The 24,959-nt window shown below is 34.7% G+C and overlaps 2 protein-coding genes across 2 annotated transcripts; both read right to left on the bottom strand.

Annotated features, from left to right (window-relative positions):
• Positions 1 to 1,856: 1,856 nt before the first annotated feature.
• Positions 1,857 to 4,993, bottom strand: LOC133874220 (cytochrome P450 93A2). Its single transcript, XM_062312088.1, has 2 exons — positions 4,039 to 4,993; positions 1,857 to 2,682 (listed from the first exon to the last, which is right to left on the bottom strand). The coding sequence occupies exons 1-2, from the start codon at positions 4,945 to 4,947 to the stop codon at positions 2,041 to 2,043; spliced, it is 1,551 nt and encodes a 516-aa protein (XP_062168072.1). The 5' UTR covers positions 4,948 to 4,993; the 3' UTR covers positions 1,857 to 2,040.
• A 4,472-nt stretch (positions 4,994 to 9,465) lies between these two features.
• On the bottom strand, positions 9,466 to 13,004 carry LOC133874270 (3,9-dihydroxypterocarpan 6A-monooxygenase-like). The gene is made up of 2 exons (XM_062312151.1): positions 12,007 to 13,004; positions 9,466 to 10,273 (listed from the first exon to the last, which is right to left on the bottom strand). The coding sequence occupies exons 1-2, from the start codon at positions 12,932 to 12,934 to the stop codon at positions 9,603 to 9,605; spliced, it is 1,599 nt and encodes a 532-aa protein (XP_062168135.1). The 5' UTR covers positions 12,935 to 13,004; the 3' UTR covers positions 9,466 to 9,602.
• Between the last annotated feature and the right edge of the window lie 11,955 nt (positions 13,005 to 24,959).

Raw genomic sequence — 24,959 nt, 5'->3', positions numbered from 1 at the left:
TCTGTACTACTCTTGCAATTTGAATTTCATCTCTTCCCATTCAGAGATGGGTGGTAGAAGAAGACGATGATGATATTCTTCGACACTCTACCACCAAATATATGCTTGCCCTTTGAGTTTCATCTTTACAACACGCACATTTCGGTCTGGCGAGAGATCGACCAATCCATTCAAGATAGTCCTCCAAGGCAGTGAGCCATTCTTGAAACGCATATGGATTCCGTTCGTTATTAAAATCGGACACATCCATTCGTACCCGTGTCGGGATGTCATACTGTTGCTGCTGCGTAAGGAAGCTGCTCCTATATTGCCTCGTGCTTCTTGTGTTCATGGTGGGATAATCATAATGATACACATATGATGAGATTTGAGAATTGGGTTTTGGACTGAAGCTTAAGGTTGTGGGTTGGGTTGGGATGGTTGTGCAAGAGAAGAGAAGATTATGCGATGATGGGTTTTTACGTTGTTGTGTGGGATGGATTTTGTGTGTCTGTGCGGCAGATATGTAAGGGATATAATATAGTGGGCTTTAATGGGTTAATTAGGTTAATTAGGTTAGTGAGCCTTTTATTTAATGGGCTTTTATTTGTAAATAAGTTAGCTTTGCTGAGCCATTTACTAGTTAAGGTATTGGGCCTTATTGTAAGTAAGAGAGAGATTAAAGTAGGGATAAACAAGTGATGATGTGGCAAAAGACTCTAGAAGATGGATAAGTGATGAGGTGGTAGAAGGCTCTATAAGACATTCTGTTGTTGTAAGAATCCAACGGGTAGAGAAGGAAGGCATGAAAGAGAATGTTGATGATGAACCGTTTTATGGAGAGTTTTGACCTCTTGAAGTGCCATTGTTGAAGAGTTCAGGCCTCTTCAAGTGCCTTTATCAAGTAAATCCATAACAAGATCATCAATTATTTGAGAAAACAATTGATTCTTGTGCTCTGATACCAAAATTGACGCAGGACGAAAAAGAAAACTACATAAAATAAATATAAATCTTATATTAATTTAGAGTCTCACCAAATTAAAATAATGATAAAAATGAATTGAATCAGAGTTTCACTGGCCTTGACAGAGTCTCACCACCAAATTAAAGAGCAGAGGAATCACACCTCCAAGAAACAAACATCTTTTTCATAAATCATCATCTGTCTATTACAATAGAACATTATGCTTAAATAGTCTCATAGACTAAACTCTAATCCTAACCCTAATGTACGTGACTAACTTTGGGCAAAGCCCATTATTAAATTACAAATAACTTAAAACTTTAAGTCAAACCCATCATTGAATTTCAAATAAAATTAATAATCTAAATAAAACTAAATGGCTAATTTATTCTTGTCTCATTCTGCATCACCATGTTTTGAAACTCCCTCAAAGATTCGAGAGGGACATGGTTGATTTATATACTAGGGATGAGTACAATTGTTACGGTTGCTGAATACAAAGATTAGATATGGAACATATTAGATATTATAGGTGTTATCATGGTCTCGTCCAAATAGAATTGTCCCGGGCCTTTTTAATTAGGACAGAAAAAAAAAAAAAAAAAAAAAAAAAAAAAAAAAAAAAGGTAAAATATTTCTCTGATATATTATGGTGATCAAGGAAGTCATTAAGCCATGCATGTAGGAACGCTTTGAGGGTAGTATATATTAATTAACATCCATCAGGAAGGTACCATATATACATCTATAGATGTTTTAGTATTTTATGTGTCCATGCTATTTTAGATAATCATGTTCAGTGCAAATGGAAGCTTCTCTTGAAAAGTCGGTAGGTAGACATATGGGTAACCAAAAAATAAGATAACAATGCAACAATTCTTACAATTGTGAAACTTACTATCATACATCATTTACAATCAACGGGAAACTTATTATTTTTTATAATAATAAATAAAATAAAATAAGAAAACGTACGGAAAATAAAAGAGTACTCACAGCATGCACCTAGACCTAGGAATATTTACAATCAAAGGGAATTTTCGATAATTTAAACAGTAAACGTGAGACAGTTTATATAGGAAGCATATAGGCGATTAATTAATTGATGGAAATGCAGTGAGCCTAGCCACAGGGATACAAACCAGCGGATGAGCGCGGGGAAGGGATATTCCTGGCCCCTCTTCCATGTCCACACTATACTGATCTCCATCCCCAACCTTCCATTCAAAGCACTGAACCATAGAAGCTAGGGTTGTTTGAACAACTTGCATTGCCAGCGTTGCTCCAGGGCAACTTCTTCTTCCACTTCCAAACGGCAGCAGATGGAAGTGTTGCCCCCTCACATCTAACTGGCTTTTTCCATCCCCCTCTTTGTCAAGAAACCTCTCTGGCCAGAACTCCAGCGGGTTCTCCCAGTGGTTCGGGTCCCTTCCAATAGCCCACACATTAACAAACAGTCGGGTTTTTGCCAGAATTTCGTAACCGGCAACCATACAATCTTCTGTACACTCTCTTACAACTAATGGGCCAGTTGGGTGAAGCCTCAGTGTTTCCTTCACTATAGCTTGGATGTAGGGAAGGTTAGCAATATCCGACTCCTCTACTACTCTCTTCTTTCCGATTACTATATCGATCTCTTTCCTCGCTTTAGCCATCACATGTGGGTGATTAATTAGCTCAGAAATTGCCCATTCCGTTGTCACAGCGGATGTGTCTGTCCCAGCTCCAAACATATTCTACATGATACATTTCGATATTATATATATATATATATATATATATGATCTAGGCACTACAAAAAATAAATAAAGGGTTTAGAGTCGTTTATGACCGAATAAACGACACTTTTCAATTAGTGTTATTTGAATAGTATCGGTTACGAAATGACACTAAACATAGGGTCAGGAAACAGCGCTAATTAAATTCGTTACTGTTCAAACGACTAACAGTTTAGTGTCATTTGAACAGTGAAAAATGACACTAAACTATAATTTGGAAAAAAAAAATTAAAATTAAAATTTAGTGCCGTTTAAAGTCCCAAATGAAATTATATTAAATTTTTTTTTTTAATGTCCTTTAATATTCAAAAGATGTTATTTAGTGTCGTTTGGTACAAGCAACACTAACCCTAACAACACGTACTAAACATCGTTTTTTTGGTAGCGAAGATACGGGAAGAACATAACAAATAATTTAAAGCTCAAATTCTACGTTAGTTCAGCGTCTTGCTAAATAACAATGGGAATTGTATAAGAAAAAGAAATTTGGAAAAAGAACTAAAAAAATATAGAAAATGGAATGAGCTAGTCACACAACCTAAAGAGAAGATGAATTTAGGGGAGTCACACATCAAACAAAATTTGTTTAATTATTCATCAATTTTGTCTCCATTGGAGTACAATAGTACTTTACTTAAATAGACTCAATGACTAACCCCTATTAAGAGTCTCTTTGGAATTGTGTTAAGGGTCTAAAAAGTATTTTTAGTACATAAAAAGTTATGCCAAGTAAAAATGAGTCAATTTGGTAAAAAAAAACTTAAAAGGCACATTTTATTTTTTTAAGATTTTTTTTTTTCGGCTTGATTGAAAAATAAAAATAAAAATAAATAAATAAATAAATAAAAAAAGGCCAAAACTACCTTTTGCAAGCTTAAAAATGAGTTTTTTTTTTTTTTTTTTGTTAGGACAAAGTTCGATTTTTCAACACAATTCCATACAAACTCTATACCCTAAACATAACCTTAATTTGACTAATTTTAGGCCATGCTCATTATTACTAATTTGATTAATCCCTAATTGAATTTAGGCAAAAATTAAATACTAATACCCTAAATAAAAAAAAATAAAAAAATAAAAAACTCAATTATTTATTTCTCATCATGCATCAAAACATTATTATAATTACTAGTGTTATTATTTAAAAAAATGTTGACTATATATCGTCATTTTCTTAAGAAACTCTTAGGCAGATGCGCGCAGGCCGGGGAGCAAATTAAGATAAATCAATTTTATTGTTATGATAAAAATAAACATGCGTTTTTATTTTGTTTCTGTTCGTGCGTTCGTGTGAGAAGATAGAGAAGTTTATACCATAATGAAGCCCTTGATGTTTTCTCTGGTCATTCTTATCTCCGAGCTTTCATCTTCGTATATATCAAGTAAAATATCAAGCACATCTTTTATCCCATCACCTCCATCACCCATCTCCTTCTTCTTCTTCCTCGCCTCTTCGTGTTCCTTCATTATCCTCTCCATCAGAGCGTCATACCTACCGCGAACATCCTTAAGCCGTTTTCCAAATCCTTGCAAGTCAAGATTCTTACAAAACCAAATCATTTCCGACACATTAGCTTTGCCAGCAAGCTCACACATCTCTTTCACCAACTTCCCCACCTCCTCGGCTTCATCTTCCTTCTCCGAACACCTTGTTCTCAGCGCCATCCTCGATATTATGTTATTCGTTAACCTTATAAGCTCTGCTCCGACATCGACTGCCTCATTGGCGTTGGCTTTGTCGAGTAATAGCTGTAAGAACTGCTTTATTTCTTCCCCCCTAACCGAGATATTCTGCTCAAGTGTCCGACCGCCGAGAAGTTCGGTCATGCAAAGCTTTTTCATGAACTTCCAGTATTGTCCATAAGGTGCCAAGACAAAATCAGCGGAGCCGTAGGTAAGGTAGTCTATGTTGGTCATTTTCGGGCGGTTTAAGAAACATGTTTCCTGGGTTTTGAGGCACTCTCTAGCCATTTCCGGGGAGGAAACAATGACACACGGTTTGGAGCCGAAGAGCAAGTATATCAACGGTCCATGTTGGTTTGAGAGTTTGTGAAGAGCTTGGTGAGGAATTCGGCTAAGGAGGTGGAGGTGTCCGATGATCGGTAGGGCTCGTGGGCTAGGAGGAAGACGAGCTTTTTTGGTTTTAGTGAGGAAGAAGTTTCGGACCAAGATGGTGGCGAGCCAGACGAGGAGAAGTAGAAGATAGTATTGGAAATCAGGCATGGTTAAATGTTTGAAAAATGGTGAGTGTTAGCCGGTACTGGTTAATTTCAAGAGAGGTGCTTATAAAAGAAAAAAAAAAAAAAAATATATATATATATATATATATATATATATATATATATATATATATATATATATATATATATATATATATATATATATATATATAATTGAGAATATTTCGTGGGGGTGGGGGGACTACTGGATCTGAAAATTATTTGCTAATTGCATCATGCATGAGGTACTGTTTTTGTTTTGGGGTGAATCGTGCACATCATATGCTGTTGTATCATGAAAAGGAGACGCATCCTAGTATACAGTACTAAAGGATTGCTTAAGGGCTGTAAAAAAATATGTTTCTATATTTTTGCTAATAAATAAAAAACTGTCTTAAAAAATGTTGCCAAAAGACCCCTCATTTTTTAAGACAGTTTTTTATTTATTAGCAAAAATATAAAAACATATTTTTTTACAGCCCTTAAGCAATCCTTTAGTACTGTATACATGAGGTCTGGTTGAAAAACGTTTACGTATAGGTATGTGTCAAAATTAATGGTACGACTACATCATGAGAGGTATGTGAGTACGACTACTTTGTAACTAGTTTTTTCTTCTAAATAGTAAATTTTTTGAGTTTGGCTGTCCCGGAGTAATTTTTCTCTTTGGTACAAACAGTTTTCACTTCATATAAAAATATCTGTATTATTTACTTTCTGCATTTTATATTTTGGTTGGTTGGTTAATCACACACACAAAGGAGTCTTTATTTTTTCAAAGTTAAATTGTCACATCACATGATTAGTAGACACATCACATGCATGAATATTGTAATATTGGTCTCTAGTGGGATATACACATGATGCACAGGATCAATAAACTAATTAAGTACTGAAAATGAAAAACCAATCAAATCTCTCAACATTGGGACGATATATGCTGTAAAGATTTACATTAATTAATTACATTACTCTATTTATACACCTCGCACTTCATTTCATCTCAAATCAAAGTATGTATTTTCTTGCTCTTAATATCAAAGAGGTCGTTGTAAAAGAGAACGTAAAATTTACCTGATCGTCAAATTTGATTGGCTGTTACATATAATGTTATATATAGCCGATGATCAGTTATCATTTTTCTTATTTATAGCAGATTTGTTAAAATCTCCTCCTATTAATTTTACAAGGTACGGTGTTTAAATATAGATACAAATTGCGTTTATCACATGCAATGGACACATATCACTATTAAAAGTTGATTTGTAGAAAATTTCCTACAAACCAGTTTATAGGAAATTTATGTCCTTTAAATATTTGGTGAATTCATTATTTTTATATTTGTTTTTTTTTTCTTTTTCGAAGAATGCTTTATACCATATTTTTATTTCACAATTAATTATCTCGTAATGCTAATATAGTAGTCACAACTAATCATTGTATTTTTTTTTTTTTTTAACAATAACTAATTTAAAGGTTGGTTGAGATTTCAATGTCAATATTATAGAATAAGTACACGCTCCAATATATGTTATGAAATGGTTTGTACATTTATTTCATTAAGAACTACAATTGATTTATAGAGATATGATATATTTATAACTTCTGTACAACTCTAACAACTTTTTCTTTTTTTAAAAAAATCAACCATTGAATATGTAGGACTCACATGTAAGAAAACATATCCAATTATTAGCTTGAAAAAAAGTTGTTGGAGTTATGTCAAGAATTGCACAACAATCATTTCTCTAATATATATATCAATTAAGGGAACCACATGCATACAACTTAATATTTGTCAGATGTCAACCAAATACATCTAGAGCTTAATAATAGATTTGCAAAAGAGATATATAAAAGCTAGATGGGCAAGAGAATGACACTAAACTCATCTCTTGCATTTATTATATATATATATATATAGAGAATGCTATTTAGCGTAACATTAATATTTAATTAAGCTAGCTGACGTGAAATGTTTTATTCACCCCTAAATTTTTTCTTTTCTTTTCTTTTTAATTAAGATTGATGTAAGCTTAGATTAAGCATGACACCTCAACTGTGAATGTTAATTAGGATAATGCTAAATAACATTTCTCATTATTATATATATATATATGAATGGATTTGACAGCATAACAATTATGCATAAGTTTCGATTAAACAACTTTTAATTGTTCCTTCTTTAGTACGTATCTCACTATCAGTAGGCTTTAAAAGGAATTTAATTAATTGATCACTATCTGTAGGTTTTAAAAAAAAATTATAATACATAATATATTTGGTCGTACATTTTTATCGAAACTATATAATAGATCATGCGTCAGAGAAAAAAGACAAAAAAAAAAAAAAAAAAAAACAAAACAAAACAAAACAAAACAAAAACAAACAAATTTAATTCATTAGAAAGCTTAATCAAATATTCACTAGACTTTAAAAAAGTACAAATTAATTCGTTAGCTAGAAAGCTTTCGTACTTTTCTCAAATGTAAAATTTCTACGTACACATTAAACTCTTTTCTACTACATATGATGACGACATTGAATGTTATATAAATGAGATGATTGCGATTGGGAGGGAAGTGATGCTAGCTAGCAGCCATCCGCAATCGTCTATAGGATTGGAAGAACCTCAAAGGTATATAACAAAAGCTTCATCTTATCTCAATCTTTTTCATTGTCACAAATTATTTTTACGTTAATTACACTATTTTTTTTTAATTAATAGATGAAATAGTACATAACAAAAACAAACCAGAAACATTACAATGTACAAAACACACGGCCAATCAAAAAATGTGGATCTTTGCCACTAACAAGTGGGACATCTAATTAATAAGGAATACAAATAAGTGAGAAAGCTACCAGTCAAGCTGGGGTGGCAGCAGTCTAGTGAGCAATGTTGTGAGTACGTTGGTTCGCACTCCTGCCAATCTTGATAGCAATCCAGCTGTCAAAAGAGCCGAGGAGACCAAAAGTATCAAAAATAATGGGGCATGCAATTTTTCAATTGGTGGTGAGGTGTGGTTTTTGTAAGCAAAAAATAATCCAAACGATACTAAATCCCTATTTATTTTTTGTAGTGTGAGAGAGCCACTCTTTTAGTAGGGTCATAAGAATGACCCAATTATATGGCTGCAAAGGCAGAGGATGTGTTGCTAATGGCTACGTCAAAATTTAGTTTGAGGTGGCGGAGTGGTAGAGGGAAAGTTTTTAATTGGCATGAGGCTTTTTCAGGCTTTGAGGTGGGCTTTGGTAGGGGAGTTTCTTTGTTTGGAGAGGAGCAAAGGGTTTGGATTGGAGCCATTCTGCACTTAGTTGTTTCTAGCCATCCAGATTAGATCAAATGAATTTGCAGCAAAAAGTTAATTGGACGTGATGATCAGAGGATTCGACTGCATATATATATGGTTCAGAAATTTTGAAGGTCTAATAACGATCGATCTTAATCCAGTCAATCATATTTAGTCATGTGAGGCTTAAAGTATTCAAAGGCCAAGGAGACATCATTCAAACTACTCTACCAAGGTGGAAAGTAAGGGAGACAACGGATCGAAGAGTCACAATTAAGAGAGCAATATGAGCAAGATTCATCCTAAAAAATTGAGGAAATTAAAGGTGCTAGAGTAGTAGATCTAGTAGGGAGGCATTTCCAGATGATTTTCCACATGACATGTTTTAGTCTTTGGTCAACTTTAAGCTTCCAATTTTTTTTTCCAACCGTTTGTGGTGAGGGCCAGGATATATATATATATATCACTTGCTCTGATAACGGTTGCTTTTGTATCTGGTAATTAATTGTATCAAATAGCTAGCTAGTTTGTTTTCCTTTATATTTCAGAAATCATTTGTTATCTTTCTTTTGTATTTCAATTTTGAACTTCAACTGTATTTCCTTAGTTTTATACTACGTTTGTCTCAATGTAAAATATTTTTCGGTGTTTAGATCGTACAAAAAAATACCGACGGCAAAAAATGACTGGCAACGAGATTCCAGCAATGGTGGCCGAAATCTGGCACAACAAGCCGAATTCCCGTGAATGTTGCTGGAATCTGGCAACTATGCTAGATTCCGGCCTCCAACTAGCCGAAATCTGGCACAGTAGTGGCCGAATTTTGAATACCGGATCCCGAAATTCGAAGATATTCGAAGACAGATTCAGGCTACTAACAAACTCCAATGGCCGGCGGTGGCGAATTTCCACAAACGTGCATGCAAGAATGAAATGTTTAAATTCAGAAAATGATTTACGGTTTTAAAAACCATAAATCATTTTCCAAAAAATATAGAAATTTTTTCAGCCAAACTGAAAATGATTTTTGTTAACCGTCATTTTTTATTGCACAACTTGCACCGAATACCTAAAAATTCAGAAAATATTTTATGGTCAAACAAACGAAGCCTTAGTCGTGCAATATCAGCTTATACTGTATTTCACAAATTGCTTCATTGTTGGATACAAAAATTGTATTTAGTCTAGAAAACAAAACAAAAGAAAGAAAGAAAGATTAAAAAAAAAAAAAAAAAAAAAAAGAAGCTTGTATTATTACTAAAAACCACAAATATTATTGCCTGGATCGGCTAATACTCCAGAAAACACCTTGAAAGACTAGGATGAATTTATCGCACATAACTGATCAGCAGTATGCTCAAACTAATTAAGATCCATTTGAAGGAAATTTCATGGTTGCCTTTGCCTCAAATGGATCAAAACGAGTAATTGGATAACACACAAGAGGAAGCTCCATTGGCCCGGAAAATCCTGACCCTACGTGTACATCTATCTTCTCCCCATCTTTGACTTTCCAATCAAAACATTGGGTCAAGGCTCCAACTGTCACATGCGTCACCAGTAATGCATGCGTCGCACCAAAGCATCCTCTCCTTCCACCTCCAAACGGAAGGTAATTAAAATCGGGATCCTTGATTTCCATCCGATGTTGACTGCGGAGATTATCATTGGAGTTGACCAAAAATCTCTCCGGTACAAACTCTCCCGGGTCATTCCAATAGTCCGGGTCCCGCATGATGGCGTAGGCATTGATCACCATTTTAGTCTTAGCCTTTATATCAAAGCCGTTGATCTTGCAGTCCTTGGTGCTTTCTCTGTGGATGAGTGGTGGAGGATGTAGTCTTAGGGATTCCTTCACAATCGCTTGCAAGTAAGGGAGGTTTGGGACGTCCGATTCTTTGACTAGCCTGCTGGACCCCACAACCGTGTGGATCTCCTCTCTAAGCTTCTTGAATACTTGGGGATGGTTGATGAGCTCGGCCATGGTCCATTGTATGGCTGCTGATAAAGTATCAATGCTTGCCATAAATAGTTCCTGTCAACACATAATGGCCATGCATGGGTGGATATAAAAAATTTAGGAACTAATTAATTAGCAGAAAGTTACGTACGTATATTAATTTGTTTGCGTGTGTTTTTGGGTTTAGTTTAACGTGACATAAAAGCAAAACAGTTTTTAAAAGCATTTTATATTTTTAGAACCGGAAATAAAAGCATTAACAAACATGAATATCACATAAAAAATTTTACTTAAATAAATATATTTTATATATTTTTCAATTTCTTAATAGCTTAAAGAACACATGTCGCTTTTAAGAGCTGGTTTATATATATTAATTTGAAAGTGTTCTAATGTAATATAAATGTGAAAATTGTTACATGAATAATTTTTCGAACACGCAACGAGATAATTTAATAGGTTCTGAGGCTAAGGAACCTAGACCTTTTCAAATACAATATTTGTGATTAATTTTGCTTACTTTTTATTAATCACTCACGGATATAAATAAGAGAATTACAGAAACATAAAACCGGAGATGAACTCTTACCTCTACCCTAAGATAAACTCATAATACAAATAAATTACTTAGAGAAACCTACTACTAAAGAACTTCTGCACCATAATACTACAAATAATTAAAAAAGACTGACTTAAATAGATAAGTACTATAACTATTTTTATTTAATTAATCTACGATTACTCTAAGATAAACTAATGCAAGTTATATCAACGTCTTCTACATGTTGTAGAATTTTACTTTCATAACAAAAATTGTTTTTGTATTCTTAATTGAGAGTGTTTTGTATTTGAGATGTTAATTAGTTAATTTTTTTATTTTGAAAAGAGAAAACAAAATGTTAAAAAAAAAAAAAAAAAACAAAACCAAACAAAACAAAATTTTAACGTAGTAGTAACTAATAAATTTTCTTTCTGATGCTATATTACAATTTGGTTTCTAAGAAGTAGGACAATTTTGAATGTCGGTCTTAAATTTAAAAAGAGATTCTTACGTTATCTTTTAAACATTATTAATTTCCAATAATGTAGTCCACGGCCTGTCCACTAAATTAAAATGTTGTTACAGAAATTCATGAATCATGATGTTGTTTTTTTGGAACTTTGCCAAGCAATGCACGTTATCTATGTCTGTATTAGCTAGCTAGCAATATTATCAATTTGTATGGAATGATTAAATTAGTTCAAATTTAAATTTTCAAGAGAATACGACAATTATAAAGTCCAAGATCAGATGAGAAACTACCTTATATTAATTTGTATGACAAAAAATATAGTTTAACCTACCGATAAGTACTTTTCAACCGTACCAGTCAGCTGTGTAATAGATTTAATTGCCAATTGCCATGCATGTCAAGAAAAACTCTTTTTATTTATCCAAAAAAAAATGAAACTTTACAAAACCCACTTTCTATCGCTCTTTTTGAAATTACCTTAAAGTTTAAAGACTCTCAATTTCATCACTCGAACTTTAATTTAATACAATATTTCCCTTCTTCGTTAGAGTTTGATGTTAAATTCTAATCCTTTTTATGAGAAGGATGAAATTTTTTTTTATTTATTTAATAATAATAATTAAAAAAAAAAAAAAAAAAATTGAGGGTCTCTAGCCTGTGGGTCACAAGGTGACCACTCAGCCGTTTGATTTAAATATTAAGAGGTGCAATTGAGAGTTTTTTTATTCAAATCGAGTGGAAGTTTATTGGGTTTTTTTTGTGAAATTTCTCAAAAAAAAATAAATAAATAAATAAAGTGAAGAAAAACTTGATCTGCTTTCTTGTTAGCTTCACTTCCGCATTTGTATCTTTATAAGCCTCCAACACAATACTCATCAGATCTGCCCCTTCTTTCCCTTCGCCGCCTACCATGTCGTCCTCGTAGTCCTTCATGATCTGCTCCATAAACCGATCATACCGCCATAGCCCCTCCACGAGCTTTTTCCCATTTCCAAAGATGTCAAGTTTCTTCAAAGGACCAAACACTTCATAAACACCCAATTTTGCCCCAAGCCCCGTAATTTCCAGAACCAACGTCCGGACTTCCTTGGCTCCGGTGGCGTTGTCGGAACATCTCTTGCTCAGAGCCATTCTACAGATCAAGTTATTCGTCAAGGTCGTCAACTCCGTAGATAAATCGCACGCCTCCTCTTCTCTAGATCTCTTCAGTAGCGATTTTAGGAGATTTGTATTCTCTTGCTCTCGGATATGGTTGAACCGGTCTAGCTGAGGGCCGGCAAACAGCTTGGTCATGCATAGCTTTTTCATGAACCGCCAATAGCTACCATTAGGGCCTGTAATAAAACCTGCTCCACTGTATATGTTATATTCCGTCGGACCAAATTCACACCTTGACGCAAACTCGCTATCGTGTGTTTTCAACATGTCTTTTGCGACAGCGGCAGTGGAAGCGACAACAAAAGTTGTTCCGCCAACACGTATCTGCATGAGCGGGCCATAGCATCGAGCTAAGCTTTCGAATGACTCTGGTAATTTCTTGCTTAGAAGATGAAGGTGACCCAGAATTGGTAGAGCTAGTGGGGTTGGTGGGTTCCGAACTGTGGCGCGAGAGTTGGTGCATGTTTTGATCAAGAAACGCACCATGAGATTTGAAACAATCCAAATCAAAAACAGGAAGGAGTAATCCACAAGATTAGAATTACTGGCGGCCATGAGTTTTGACATAGCTTAAGGAATTGCTTTCTTCAGGTTTATTTAGGCCCCCAAGAGTGTGCGAGGAGAACTATCTAATACCACGAATATGACATCGAGCCTCCAAACTTCCACGTATTTTGAAATTATTCATTTAAAATTCAAAAAGTCTTAATTAATTAGGTTATTGAATTTAATTTTAATTTTTTGCAATGTCTCCTGCGTTAGGGTTTGACATTAAATCAGATAGCAAAATTAGTGAAATGATCTTTATATTTTTAAAAAATTTATAACATTTCAAATTTACCCTTAATTACAAATTAAAAATTAAAAATAATAATAATTTTTTAAATAAAAAAATTCAAAAAAAGGAGTGACCCACTAGGGCTACTACTAGGTCCTCTTTTTTTTTTTTGAACAAGATAGCATTTGCTATCATATATTTCTGAAACGCCCCAAGGGCAAGTACAAGGATAGAGGTACAAGAACCCCTAAACCTTAAGTCAGAACCAAGTCTGACTTGAAGCAGTTGCCTAATTACAATCCACAAATATTACAATGACTCCAAATAAAATACCTCTTTACAATTAAAGCCCAAACAATCCACATAAGAGGATTGGCCTAGTCTACCCAGACACCAAATAAGCCCATGAACATTTGTGCATTACAAATAGACAAGCTGTGATTCGCAGTGGACACAAGGGAATATACACAGAAAACAGAAACACCCAAAGCAGCTTCCGGCAGAAGACAATGGCAGAATCCGCCGGATACGGCGGCGCGTGGAGGACACGCGTCGTCCCCGGTATCACCCAGCAGAGGAACAACCACCGGTGACCCCAACCAACGCCGTGCACGGCCAGAAAAGGTAGAACATGGCCAACACGCACGCCGAAGAGCGACAGACCTTCTGGCGCGTGTCGACCACGCGCCGGGAACCGAGAACCGCCGTGGCCTGAGCTTCCAGCCGCTGGAGCGGACGACGACGGTGAACGCCGCTGGGGGGCGCGTGTCATGAAATAAACACCGGAGGAGTGTAGATCTGGCACCAAAGATGAAGACCAAATTTTGAACAAATCCGGCCAAAAACCTCCGAAAAAGACACGAAACCCGCCACAATCCCAAGCTAGAACACAAACTTTTGAGCCTTCCTGCTAAGAGGAAGAAAAGGAGAAAAGAAAAAACACAAACAAACCACCATAGCCATGAAAGGCTAGGGGAACAACAACTCCTCAGCCTTAATAGCTGGGAGAAAGCTAGCCTCTACTAAGAAAACTCAGGAGGAACCAAAACCTTAGTCCAAGAGGACTAAGGGACAAAAACAAAGCCAGGGGAAAGGAGGCAGGCCTCCCTCCCCGGCACCGATGAGAACACTGATGTCTGCAAGAAAAGAGAGAGTTGAGAGAAAACCCTGTTTTTTGGTTTTTTTAGTACTAGGTCCTCTTATGACCCAGCGTGGGTAAGCAGGTGATCTCGGGTCAATTCTTAATATTTTTTTTCTTTAAAAAAAAAAAATTACAAGTATTTTTGTAGTTTCTAAAGCCTCCATTAGGATTTAACACTAAATTCTAACGGATATGAGACATTGCCAAAAAAATAGAAGTACAATAGCCTCAATTGAGAAAATTTTAACTTTGAGGTATTACTTCAAATCACGTGCAAGTTCAGTGAAATTTTGTGTATATATATATATATATTTATTTATTTATTTATTATGGTGTAACTTGTTGAAGTTGTCATGCCTAACTCAACTCATATATATATATATGTATCACGGTTCAAAATTAAATGCGTTCCAATATAATACTTGGCAGTGTTGACTTGATTATTTCGAAGAGAATCCGATGATTGGTTGGGATAATTTGTCTATTAAATCCAGATCTAAGTAACTATCAGAAAAATAATAATAATAATTCAAAGCCAGTACTAATTAAGCTATTAAATTGGGACCTTGGGTCGCAGGCAAGCAGTAAAGAAGGGCTGGGAATCGAAAGGATAGAAGCCTGGAATAGGGCTGCTCTGCTAGCTCAAACACGCACGTACCTTCGGCATCTCTGCATTGATGATGACCAATCCATCTAGCTAAGCAGAACCTATATATGTCATCAAAGGCAGAAATTAATCTTTTGGGGATGAAGCACAATGGTGACTTTTCTTGGGCCTGGAAAGAAATTTTTGAAAGTCATGACAAATCACTACAAAAATCACTTCAAATTGCCATGTGCAGTTTGACACGTGTACAGTGTCGTACACGTGTCAAACAGTTTGACACGTGCATTTTGACACGGGTGAGACGCGTGTCAGATGTGGACGTCATTAACTGCACATTTTGACACGTGTATTTTCATACACGTGTCAAACCGATTTTTTTAAAAAAAAATTTCAAATTGTTAGCCACGTGTATACATACACGTGGCTAAATGTGTGTGTATATATATATATATATATATATATAAATAAATATTATATATTTTTCTTGATACGTGTTAAGAATACATGTTACCAAAATCAAAAATATTGCTTTAAAAAAAAGCAGAAAAGAACATGTCTGTTATTTAAAATATTGCCAAAATCAAAAATATTGAATATTGCTATACGAAACACATGCAGAACCAACTCGTCGTCCACTTAGAACTAGCCGGTGGTCCGGTATTGACGAGAGAGAGAGAGAGAGAGAGACAGAGAGAGCGAGAGAGACAGAGATAGAGCGAGAGACAGAGACAGAGAGAGCAAGAGAGACAGAGACAGAGAGAGCGAGAGAGAGAGAGAGAGAGAGAGCGAGCAAGTGACGTCGGGAAGGGCGGAGGGAAGGCCACGCGGTGGTCGGGAAGCTGGCCGGTGGTCCAGTGTTGACGGAGAGCGAGAGACAGAGAGCGAGAGAGTGAGAGAGAGCGAGAGACAGAGACAGAGAGGCGAGAGATAGAGACAGAGAGAGCGATGGTCGAGAAGCTGGCTGGAGGGAAGGCCGACCACGCGGTGGTCAGGAAGCTAGCCGGTGGTCCAGTGTTGACGGAGAGCGAGAGACAGAGACATAGAGGTGAGAGACAGAGACAGAGAGAGCGATGGTCAGGAAGCTGGCCGGTGGTACAGAGAGAGTGAGAGAGAGCGATACAGAGAGAGTGAGAGAGAGCTATACAGTGAGAGAGAGAGAAAGAATAGTGAGAGCACGCAGAGAGAGAGAGAGAGCGAACGAGAGTGTATAAAAAAAAAAAAAAAAAAAAAAAAAAAAAAAAAAAAAAAAATTCTTTTTGAAACTTAAATTAAGAATGCTCATCAGGTGGGCGCGGGATAATTCCCGCGCGCCTACCTACACCAATTCGGGACGTGTATTTAAATACACGTCCCCAATTGTTAAAATTCTATTTAATTAAAAAAAATAATATTTAAAAAAAAATAATATTTTGACACGTGTATTTAATACACATGTCCAATTGGACACGCGTATTAAATACACGCGTCCAATTGGACACGCGTATTAAATACGCGTGTCCAATTGTTGAAATTCTATTCAATTAAAAAAAATTATATTTGGAAAAAAATAACAGTTTGACACGTTTATTTAATACACGTGTCAAATTGGACGCGTGTCTACAGTAACCGGTACTGTAGACACGCGTCCAATTGTCAGTATTTTTGTAGTGAATTTAGCCTGAATGAATATAAACTATTCAGTGGGTAATGGCTGTTCAATTTCCTTGTGGTTTGAAAGTGAGGTTTGGATGAGGGAGCCAAATTAGATGAGGTCATTATTGATGGAATGGATTGGATATGAACATCATGTAAGCAGAGATAAAGTGAAATGCGTTGAAATATATATCAATGACTCATCCTCCACAAAATCTGTCTGGGAGAATATGAACATATATAGGGCCTAAAAGAACAAAGGCTGGAGTAAAAATGTGTTTGGCTTCCACACTCTGATAGAAAGCCAAAGTATATATCTATATATTAATATAACTGTTTGGATGTTGTACATAACTTTGTTCGATCTGTTACACAACTTTATCAAGAATTGATCAATGTTACAAGATTTTATCGCATATCCAACACCAAACAATATCTTCTAATGTTTATCATGCATGTACTATCTGCTACTCTGATACTTATCACACTTATCATGCTTGTCCTTATTGATCCGGTGGTTTGGATTTATCATCATCTCTATTTGGTAGCTGTGCAGGTTGTTTCTGTTTAACTGCGTCTTAATTAAGGAGAGTTTGTCTCAATACGCCCCCACAAACTAGTTACATATTGTGATTGGCTGGTGACCAAGTAAATAGTGTAGAGGGAAGTGGTTTGGTGAAGGTATCCGCCAATTGATCTTTACTTTAAACAAACTTAATTACTGTTAAAGTGTTAAGGGACAATTTTAAAGGTCTCGCGTCTGGGCCAAAACAAGGAAAAATCCCAAATATTGGGCATGTGACTACGATCCATCCGAAAAAGAGGCAGACCAAGATAGCCCCTCAAATATGCAAATCATTAAAAAGACGATGTTGCATATAGCTAGGATGCTGAAAAAACTACTGTAATATATATTATATTCCTTTTTTGGTTGTGGCCTTTATATCACATTTACGGTGTTTACTATGTTTATTATTTTTTAATAAACATATACGGTATTATGGATATTTCTATTAATTTAGATTACCGTAAATATGGAATCGGTATTATGGTTATTTCTATTAATTTAGATTACCGTAAATATGGAATCGGTTAATTGATTTTAAAAAAATCAATTAACGATATTGTTTCCTTGATGGAAGGAAACAATACGGTGTTTACCATTTGAGGGTCCCTAACCTAGCCTATAAATAGAGTGTCTGTGTACACCATCAGTACAGCCATCAAGCAATAGGCATAGGTTAGAAGATCCCTCAAATAATCTTTTCTTGTTCTTCAGATGGATCGTGGAAAAGCTTGAGCAAATATGGCTAGAGGTAAGCCTGAATCCTGTCTTATTCGTTTTCCGCTGCGCATGTTAGTTTAAGCAAATATGTTGAATATTTCTAACATGTGGTATCAGAGTCAGCTTCTGTGCTATTTTGCTTAGCATATAATTTTACTATGCGTTATCAATATTGAATCAAGTATATTCTATTTGGTATTGTTCACTTCTGTTTGTCAATATTGTTTGAGCAATATTTCGTCTTTTGTGACATGATAGAAACGCATTAGCGATTATTTTGTGAATATTTGTTGTTCACGTACTGTTTGTGAAAATCCATATATTTGATATAACTTTTTTTTATCACTATTATGTGTATTGTGATATACTGCCTAATTTTGAGTTGTAATCTTGATATGGGTATTTTCATAAAGGGGTGGCGGCTAGGGTTCCATTTTTAGGGTTTTCAACCCATCTGGAACATTACGGGTCGGGTTGGTTGGTGACTGGGTAGGGTTTCGACCCATTAAAGTTTCTGGGTTGGATATATTTTTCGGGTAGGGTTTTTTAAAACCCATGCAGTTTTTGGGCTATTTAAGTGGGCTGACCTAGTTTGGGCCAGCACTATACATAGACCCAGAGGCCTGACCCGATTAAGTGGGTTGACCCAATTGCCCAAATACAGTAGCCCATTTGGAGTCTTGTGACCCAGAAGCCCAACCCAATATAGTAGCACATTACAGTAGCATTTAAATAAAATAAAAGATTTGGCTCATATGGGGTTCGAATTTGGGACCTTCATGTCCATAAAGTGACAAGCTTCAAACCATTGAGCTAAGCCTGGTTTTATGCCTTCACATTAAGATTTTATTCCCTTTATTATTTACAGTACTGTGTATTAAAATTATTGTTTATTTAATACATAAATTGAGGAATATTTTTTAATTGTTAAATTTATATTGTTTAAATATAAATTGGTTGATGCCTAGACCTAAGGGATAATTAGCAAAACCTAATATGTTAGTGTGGGTTTATGACGCTATCTAAGAATGTAATGTCGGGGAAAGTTCTGGTAAGGAAAGTCTTGGGATTTAAGTGTGTCCGGTGTGACCCCCCTCACTTTCCTGGGAGCTCATCTGCTTGCACCTTGGAGAATGTTATTTACCTCATTTACGTGTTGGTTTGTCTTATTCCTAAGGTCATTTGTGGGCATCTATAAAGTCATTAGATGTTAATGAAGTAGCAATTATCATGATAATTTTGGGAGAGCCACAGCATCCCAATTTTGAATGACAATTGCATCAAGATTACACACACGTAATTATCATTATGATTTTGGGGAGCCACAGCATTCCAGTTTTTAATGATAATTACATCAGGATTACACATAAGAACATCATAAAGAATTTTATTAGATGTTCATAAACTGCAGAGTGATTATTATGATTTTGGGAGAGCCACAGCATCTCGATTTTATAATAATTGCATAAAGATCGTACACGTGAACTTCATATAGAAAAATTAACATCGTCTTGTAATTAATTCATAAATTTAATTACTTATCCCCACAGGGAAGTTTTTATTTTTATGACTTAATTAGAATAAGATAACAAATTTGGTATTGAAAGTAAAATTTCTCTCGGTTGCCCACAGGTACAGAGAATTTTATTTTTCAATATTTAAATTTATTAGTCTTATTGATAAAGAGTAAATTTCATGCATGATGCAACCTTTGCCCACAGGTAGGTTGAAATTTACTATTTAAATTGGCATTGGTTAATTTAAAATAAAGTTAACATTGTCTTGTAATTAATTCATAAATTTAATTACTTATCCCCGCAGGGAAGTTTTTATTTTTATGACTTAATTAGAATAAGATAACAAATTTAGTATTAAAAGTAAAATTTCTTTCGGTTGCCCACAGGTACGGAGAATTTTATTTTTTAATATTTAAATTTGCCTTAGTCTTATTAATAAAGAGTAAATTTCATGCGTGATGCAACCTTTGCCCACAGGTAGGTTGAAATTTACTATTTAAATTGGCATTGGCTAATTTAAAATAATGTTAATTCATAGCATTAAAATGTTTATTTTCTTGGTTATTGCAGCTGTTCATAATACTCTACTTTGGTAGTTTTATATTTCAATACGTTAAGGTAATATTTTTTCTGACTGAAAAATATTAATATGCTTTTTTATTTGGGGTGTTAAAAATTTGGTACTCCGTGTGGACAAACCACCTACTCCCGCGGAATTAAGTACGCCACGTGAGATTATCAAGTATGAACGGCGGGAGTGATTTAATCACTTAAGTTAGATGTTCATGAAATCTCATGTCATTAAAGTCATCGGGGATTTATTCCTGAATGTTTTAGAGCCAAAGTTTTATAAAGGTTGTTTATGAACATTTAGTAAGTTAAAACAAAACTTGGCCAGCACCCTAATAGAAAAAGCTTTAAAGACAAACCTTTTACAGTTTATAAAGTGTTTATAATCTCATTATGGGAATGAAGGATATTATAGCTTAGCTTAAGTCCCTAAAGATTGAGATTTTTTAAGTCATTATTGGTCATTTTATTTTTGAATTTTCTCTTCTAAGTGTAAAATTTTATCTTGTAACACACGTAAGGATAAATGGTTAGTAAATAAACTTCTAACCATGTGTGTTCAAGGATATGAGAGAATTCATAAAGTGTTCACATGATTACTCATGTCAAGGGAAGGACCGATAAATGCAATCATGTCCAACACTTAAAGCATGAGAATAAAGTGCCAATAAAGTAATATGGTAATCAAGATACCTATTTCTCATGCAATAAGGAAAATTAAGGGCATATAAAGAAAGATTGCATGAAGTATAAGAAATTACTTAAAATAAAGATAATCTTCATATCTAGTATGTCGTGAATCTCTTTTAGTGACTCAATCAAATATATTGTGGATTGATTATGGTTTAACAATCCACATTGTCAACACAAATGCAGAGTCCTTTTTAAAATAGATAACACGTGTTTATAATTTGAGCTTGTTGGGATCTATAGGTTAATTTTAAAATTCAGTTATAATTTTGACCTTAAAAATGATTTATATTCCATAATCTTTTTAAAATCTATTTTCTAGTTTGGCTTATTAAAAAATTTCAATTTTATTTTAAACTTGAAATTTTTCTTATTTTTGGTGGAATATTGGTTGGGGTTTATTTAAAGTCTATTTAAAATTGACCTACGTCCCAATTTTTGAAACAAAATTATTTGTTTATTTCTGCATAGTGATGTTGACGTAAAGTAGAGTCTTTGAGAATTTAAAAAATGCTCTTGTTATGGCTTTGGAGATTGAAATATATCTCCATACAGAAAATAAAAGTCGGTGATTTACTGACTTTGGTACTTGTGTGGACTGCATAAGGGAAAGCATACCAACAAGACCATTAGAGGTGCCAAAGAGAGCCTTTTAAAATTCTTGAGATCATGTACATTGAAATATGTTAACCTTTCCATACTCATTGCCTAAATGGTCAGAGATATTTTTATCTCTTTTAGTGATGACCATATAAAGTTTATGTATCTCTATCTTCTAAATATTAAAGCTGGGGTATTGAATGCTTTCAATATCTATAAGGAAGAAGAAGAGAAACAATATGAAGATCATAAGATCTAATATAGGCATATAGAGTATTAAGGTAGGGGAAATGATTAGTAATACTAATTTGCTATTACCCTTATAGAGTAAAGCTTTGAAGACCGTTGTGTATATGTTAAACAGGATTTCATCTAAGGTTGTCCTTATGACACCTTTTAAAGTATGAAATAAATGGAAGCTTAGTTTACATTATTTACACATATAGGGTTGCCTTGCTAAAGAGAGGATTTATAATCCTTGCCTTAGGAAATTAGATTCAAGGACAACCAGTGGATCTTTTATAAGCTATCTAGAAAACTTTAAGGGGTTTTTATTATCCTTCACGTAAGCCTAGAGTTGTTGATTGTAAAATTTCTAGAGGATGCGGAACCTAGTGGGAGTGCTTATTCACATAAATTGGAATTAGAGGAAGCACTAGAGTTGGCCAAATCTCCTCCTCATAGAGGTTGATTGATTGTATTCAGGAAAAATCAAATTGATTATCCTGAGCCACAATCATTTATAGAACAACCAACTCATACAGAACAGGTTCAAAAGTCTATTCTCCCATTGCAAAATGCAGAGGAAGTAGAATTAAGAAAATCCTATAGAATAAGGAGATCAACAATTCTTAGTGATCATGTTGTATATCTCCCAAAATCTGATGTTGACATTGGACATAAAGATGATCCAAAATTGTTTTCACATGCTATGAGTGGAGAAAACTCCACATTGGGATTCAGTGCCATGAAGGAAGAGATAAATCCATTGCTCAAAAGTCAAGCTAGACTCATAGCCAATGGTTTTACTCATAAAGAAGGCATTGATTATCGTGAAACATTCTCTCCAGTGTCTAAGGATGGTTCATCAAGATGATCATAGCATTAGTAGCTTATTTTTGAGCTACATCAAGTGGATGCGAAAACAACTTTTCTGAATAGGGATCTTAAGGACGAGGTTTACATGAAACAATCAAAAGGTTTTATAAATAACAGTCAGAAAGCTTGCAAATTAAATAATTCTATTTATGGGCTGTGATAGATCTCTCAATGGTAAGATATTTTTTACAAGGTTATTGTTTATAGAAAACCTTGTTGATTAGTATATATACCTTAAGGTCAGTGGGAGTACAGTAATCTTTCTAGTCCTATATTTGCAAGTGGTGATTTAGGTTTGCTACATAAAGTTCACAAAACTTTGAAATGAAGGATTTGGGTGAAACCTCTTATGTCTTTTGACATAGAGATTCACAGAGACATAAAGAATATTAACATTGTCTCGGAAGGCCTATATTGAAAAAGGTTTTGGGAAAATTTAGAATGAAGGATTTGCACCTTCAGTAGCAATTAAGAGGGACTAATTAAATACAGATTAATGTCCCAAAAGGTATTGGAATAAGGGCAGATGAAAAGTTTTAAGTATCTGCATTATACATAACCATATGACTGACAATAAGTATATTGAGTCAATAAAGTGCTGCAAATAAAGTCTTGCGGTATATGCAAGGAACCAAGAAGTACAACTTAACCTAAGGATACACTTTCCATTTGAAGGTGGTTAGTTGTTCAGATTTGAGTTTTGCTGATTGTGTAGATAGTAGAAAGTCTGCTTTAGGGTATGTATCTTTTTATTGAGAGATATATCTTAAAGATGCAGTATGCAGACTATGGTTACTACGTCTACCAAGAAAGCTAAAATTCTAGCGTGCTATGAATTTAGTACACAGGCATGATGGTTGAGACATTTTGTTGAAAGTCTCAATATTGTCGATTTTTACAGTTAGACCATAAAGATACTCTGCGGTAATTCTACTATAATCTTCTTTTATAAGAATAAATAGTAGAAGTAGAAGTAAATCGACATCAAGTATCTCAGTACGAGAGATAACATTAAGAGACATAAAGGGTCTATTGAGCATATAAGTACTGAATTAATGATTGCGGATCCCATGACTTAAAGTTTACCGGTAAATAAAGAATAAAGTCATACGGAATATATGAGACTCATTAATTCATTTTTTGCTTGGTTTGTCTCTTTTTGGTCTATAGACATAAAGTTATTATAATAAAGATTTTGTGCACATTTGTTATTTTATCCATGAGGATAAATAAAGTTGGACCCGAATAACTTATAGGAAGTTCATTCATAAAGCTTGATTATCCATAAGGTACTCATGTAAGGAGTATTTTACATTGTGATATGTAACGCCCCAAATTTGAACCAGCAAATTCGTAAGCAGAAACCTCCGGTTTCCACGTGACATTACTACATCAGAGATAAACTCTCGCAGCGGAATATATTTATTTCTTCTAAAGCCTTAGTAATTGATAACATAACACATTTAGAGCTTTATTGAGTGATAAACGTAATTAAAGTATTACATTTCAAATTGATACAAGAATTCACTACAATCATCAACTACATTATCGAACAGTTCTAATTCCTGTAATGTTAACAAACTCCTATCCTTGAGCTTTATACACTTTCATACCTGCAACATGGGCTATACCGCCCATATATAAATACATGGGTCAGTCAACTGCTTTCAATAATGATAAGATTACTGATTTAATTAAAAGTATGCGATGCAACAATGTGTAGTGCAACAATATGAGAACAATTATAAACACTTATGCCAAGGACTCAAAACTCCGAAATCTCTATTCTTTCTACGGGCTTTTCACTGAGGGTCCTTTCTTAAGGCCTCAGTCCTGGGTTGTCTATCCCTCTCAGAGTACCAAACCCACATACTAGGGTTGTCTATCTCTCACAGGGCCTCAAATCCCACAAAATTCCATGGATGTCTATCTCTCTCAGAGCCTCAAACCTACCAACTAGGTTGTCTATCTCTCTCAGAGCTTCAAAACCGAGGATGTGTATCTTTCCTATACCATGGATGTCTATCTCTCTCAGAGCCTCAAACCCACCAACTGGGTTGTCTATCTCTCTCAGAGCTTCAAAACCGAGGATGTCTATCGCTCCTAAATCTAAGAATGTCTATCCCTCAGAGCTTCAAACCCACCAACTGGGTTGTCTATCCCTCTCAGGGCTTCCTATCTGTCTCTATGCCTTAATACTAAAACATGTCATATTACAACCAATATGCTCCAAACAAGTTGCATACTATTAAATAAAACAGATATCAAAACATTATGGAAAGCTCCACTTGATCATTCTGAGTGAGTAAGGAATACTCACAGTCCTTTTTGTATAATCTCTCAGTTCTTCATCTGCAGTAAATATATATATATATATACGCATAGAATGTTAATATCTTTACTCATAAATCTTAATTTCTATTTAAATAATTAGGTACCATTATCTTTTAAAGATTTATATTAATTATCATTATAGAATTCATTATACATAATATCCAACATTGTTTATCGAAAGAATACCACAATTACTCCAAAATAGCTTGCTTAGCCATGATGACAAAACCCCAAAAATAGGACGTACAATCAATGGGTTCAACAATGACCTATACTTACAACCAAACTCAATACCCTTTCAAAACTTCTCGGTCATTCATGATTACTAGGGAATCATATT

The sequence above is a fragment of the Alnus glutinosa genome, chromosome 7 (genome assembly GCF_958979055.1).
Source record: "Alnus glutinosa chromosome 7, dhAlnGlut1.1, whole genome shotgun sequence".
Classification (NCBI taxonomy): Eukaryota; Viridiplantae; Streptophyta; class Magnoliopsida; order Fagales; family Betulaceae; genus Alnus; species Alnus glutinosa.
Note: the sequence above shows the minus strand (reverse complement) of the source record. Positions and strands in the feature narration are given on the sequence as shown.

Bases quoted from the DNA above. Each gene is read 5' to 3' on its own strand.
- LOC133874270 (XM_062312151.1), bottom strand. From the start codon at position 12,934: ATGTCAAAACTCATGGCCGCCAGTAATTCTAATCTTGTGGATTACTCC. The intron at 10,274-12,006 runs CTTTATTTATTT...TTATGTGTTGAC, and splicing joins GCAGATCAAGTTTTTCTTCA to AGGAACTATTTATGGCAAGC.
- LOC133874220 (XM_062312088.1), bottom strand. From the start codon at position 4,947: ATGCCTGATTTCCAATACTATCTTCTACTTCTCCTCGTCTGGCTCGCC. The intron at 2,683-4,038 runs GTATAAACTTCT...TGTATCATGTAG, and splicing joins ACATCAAGGGCTTCATTATG to AATATGTTTGGAGCTGGGAC.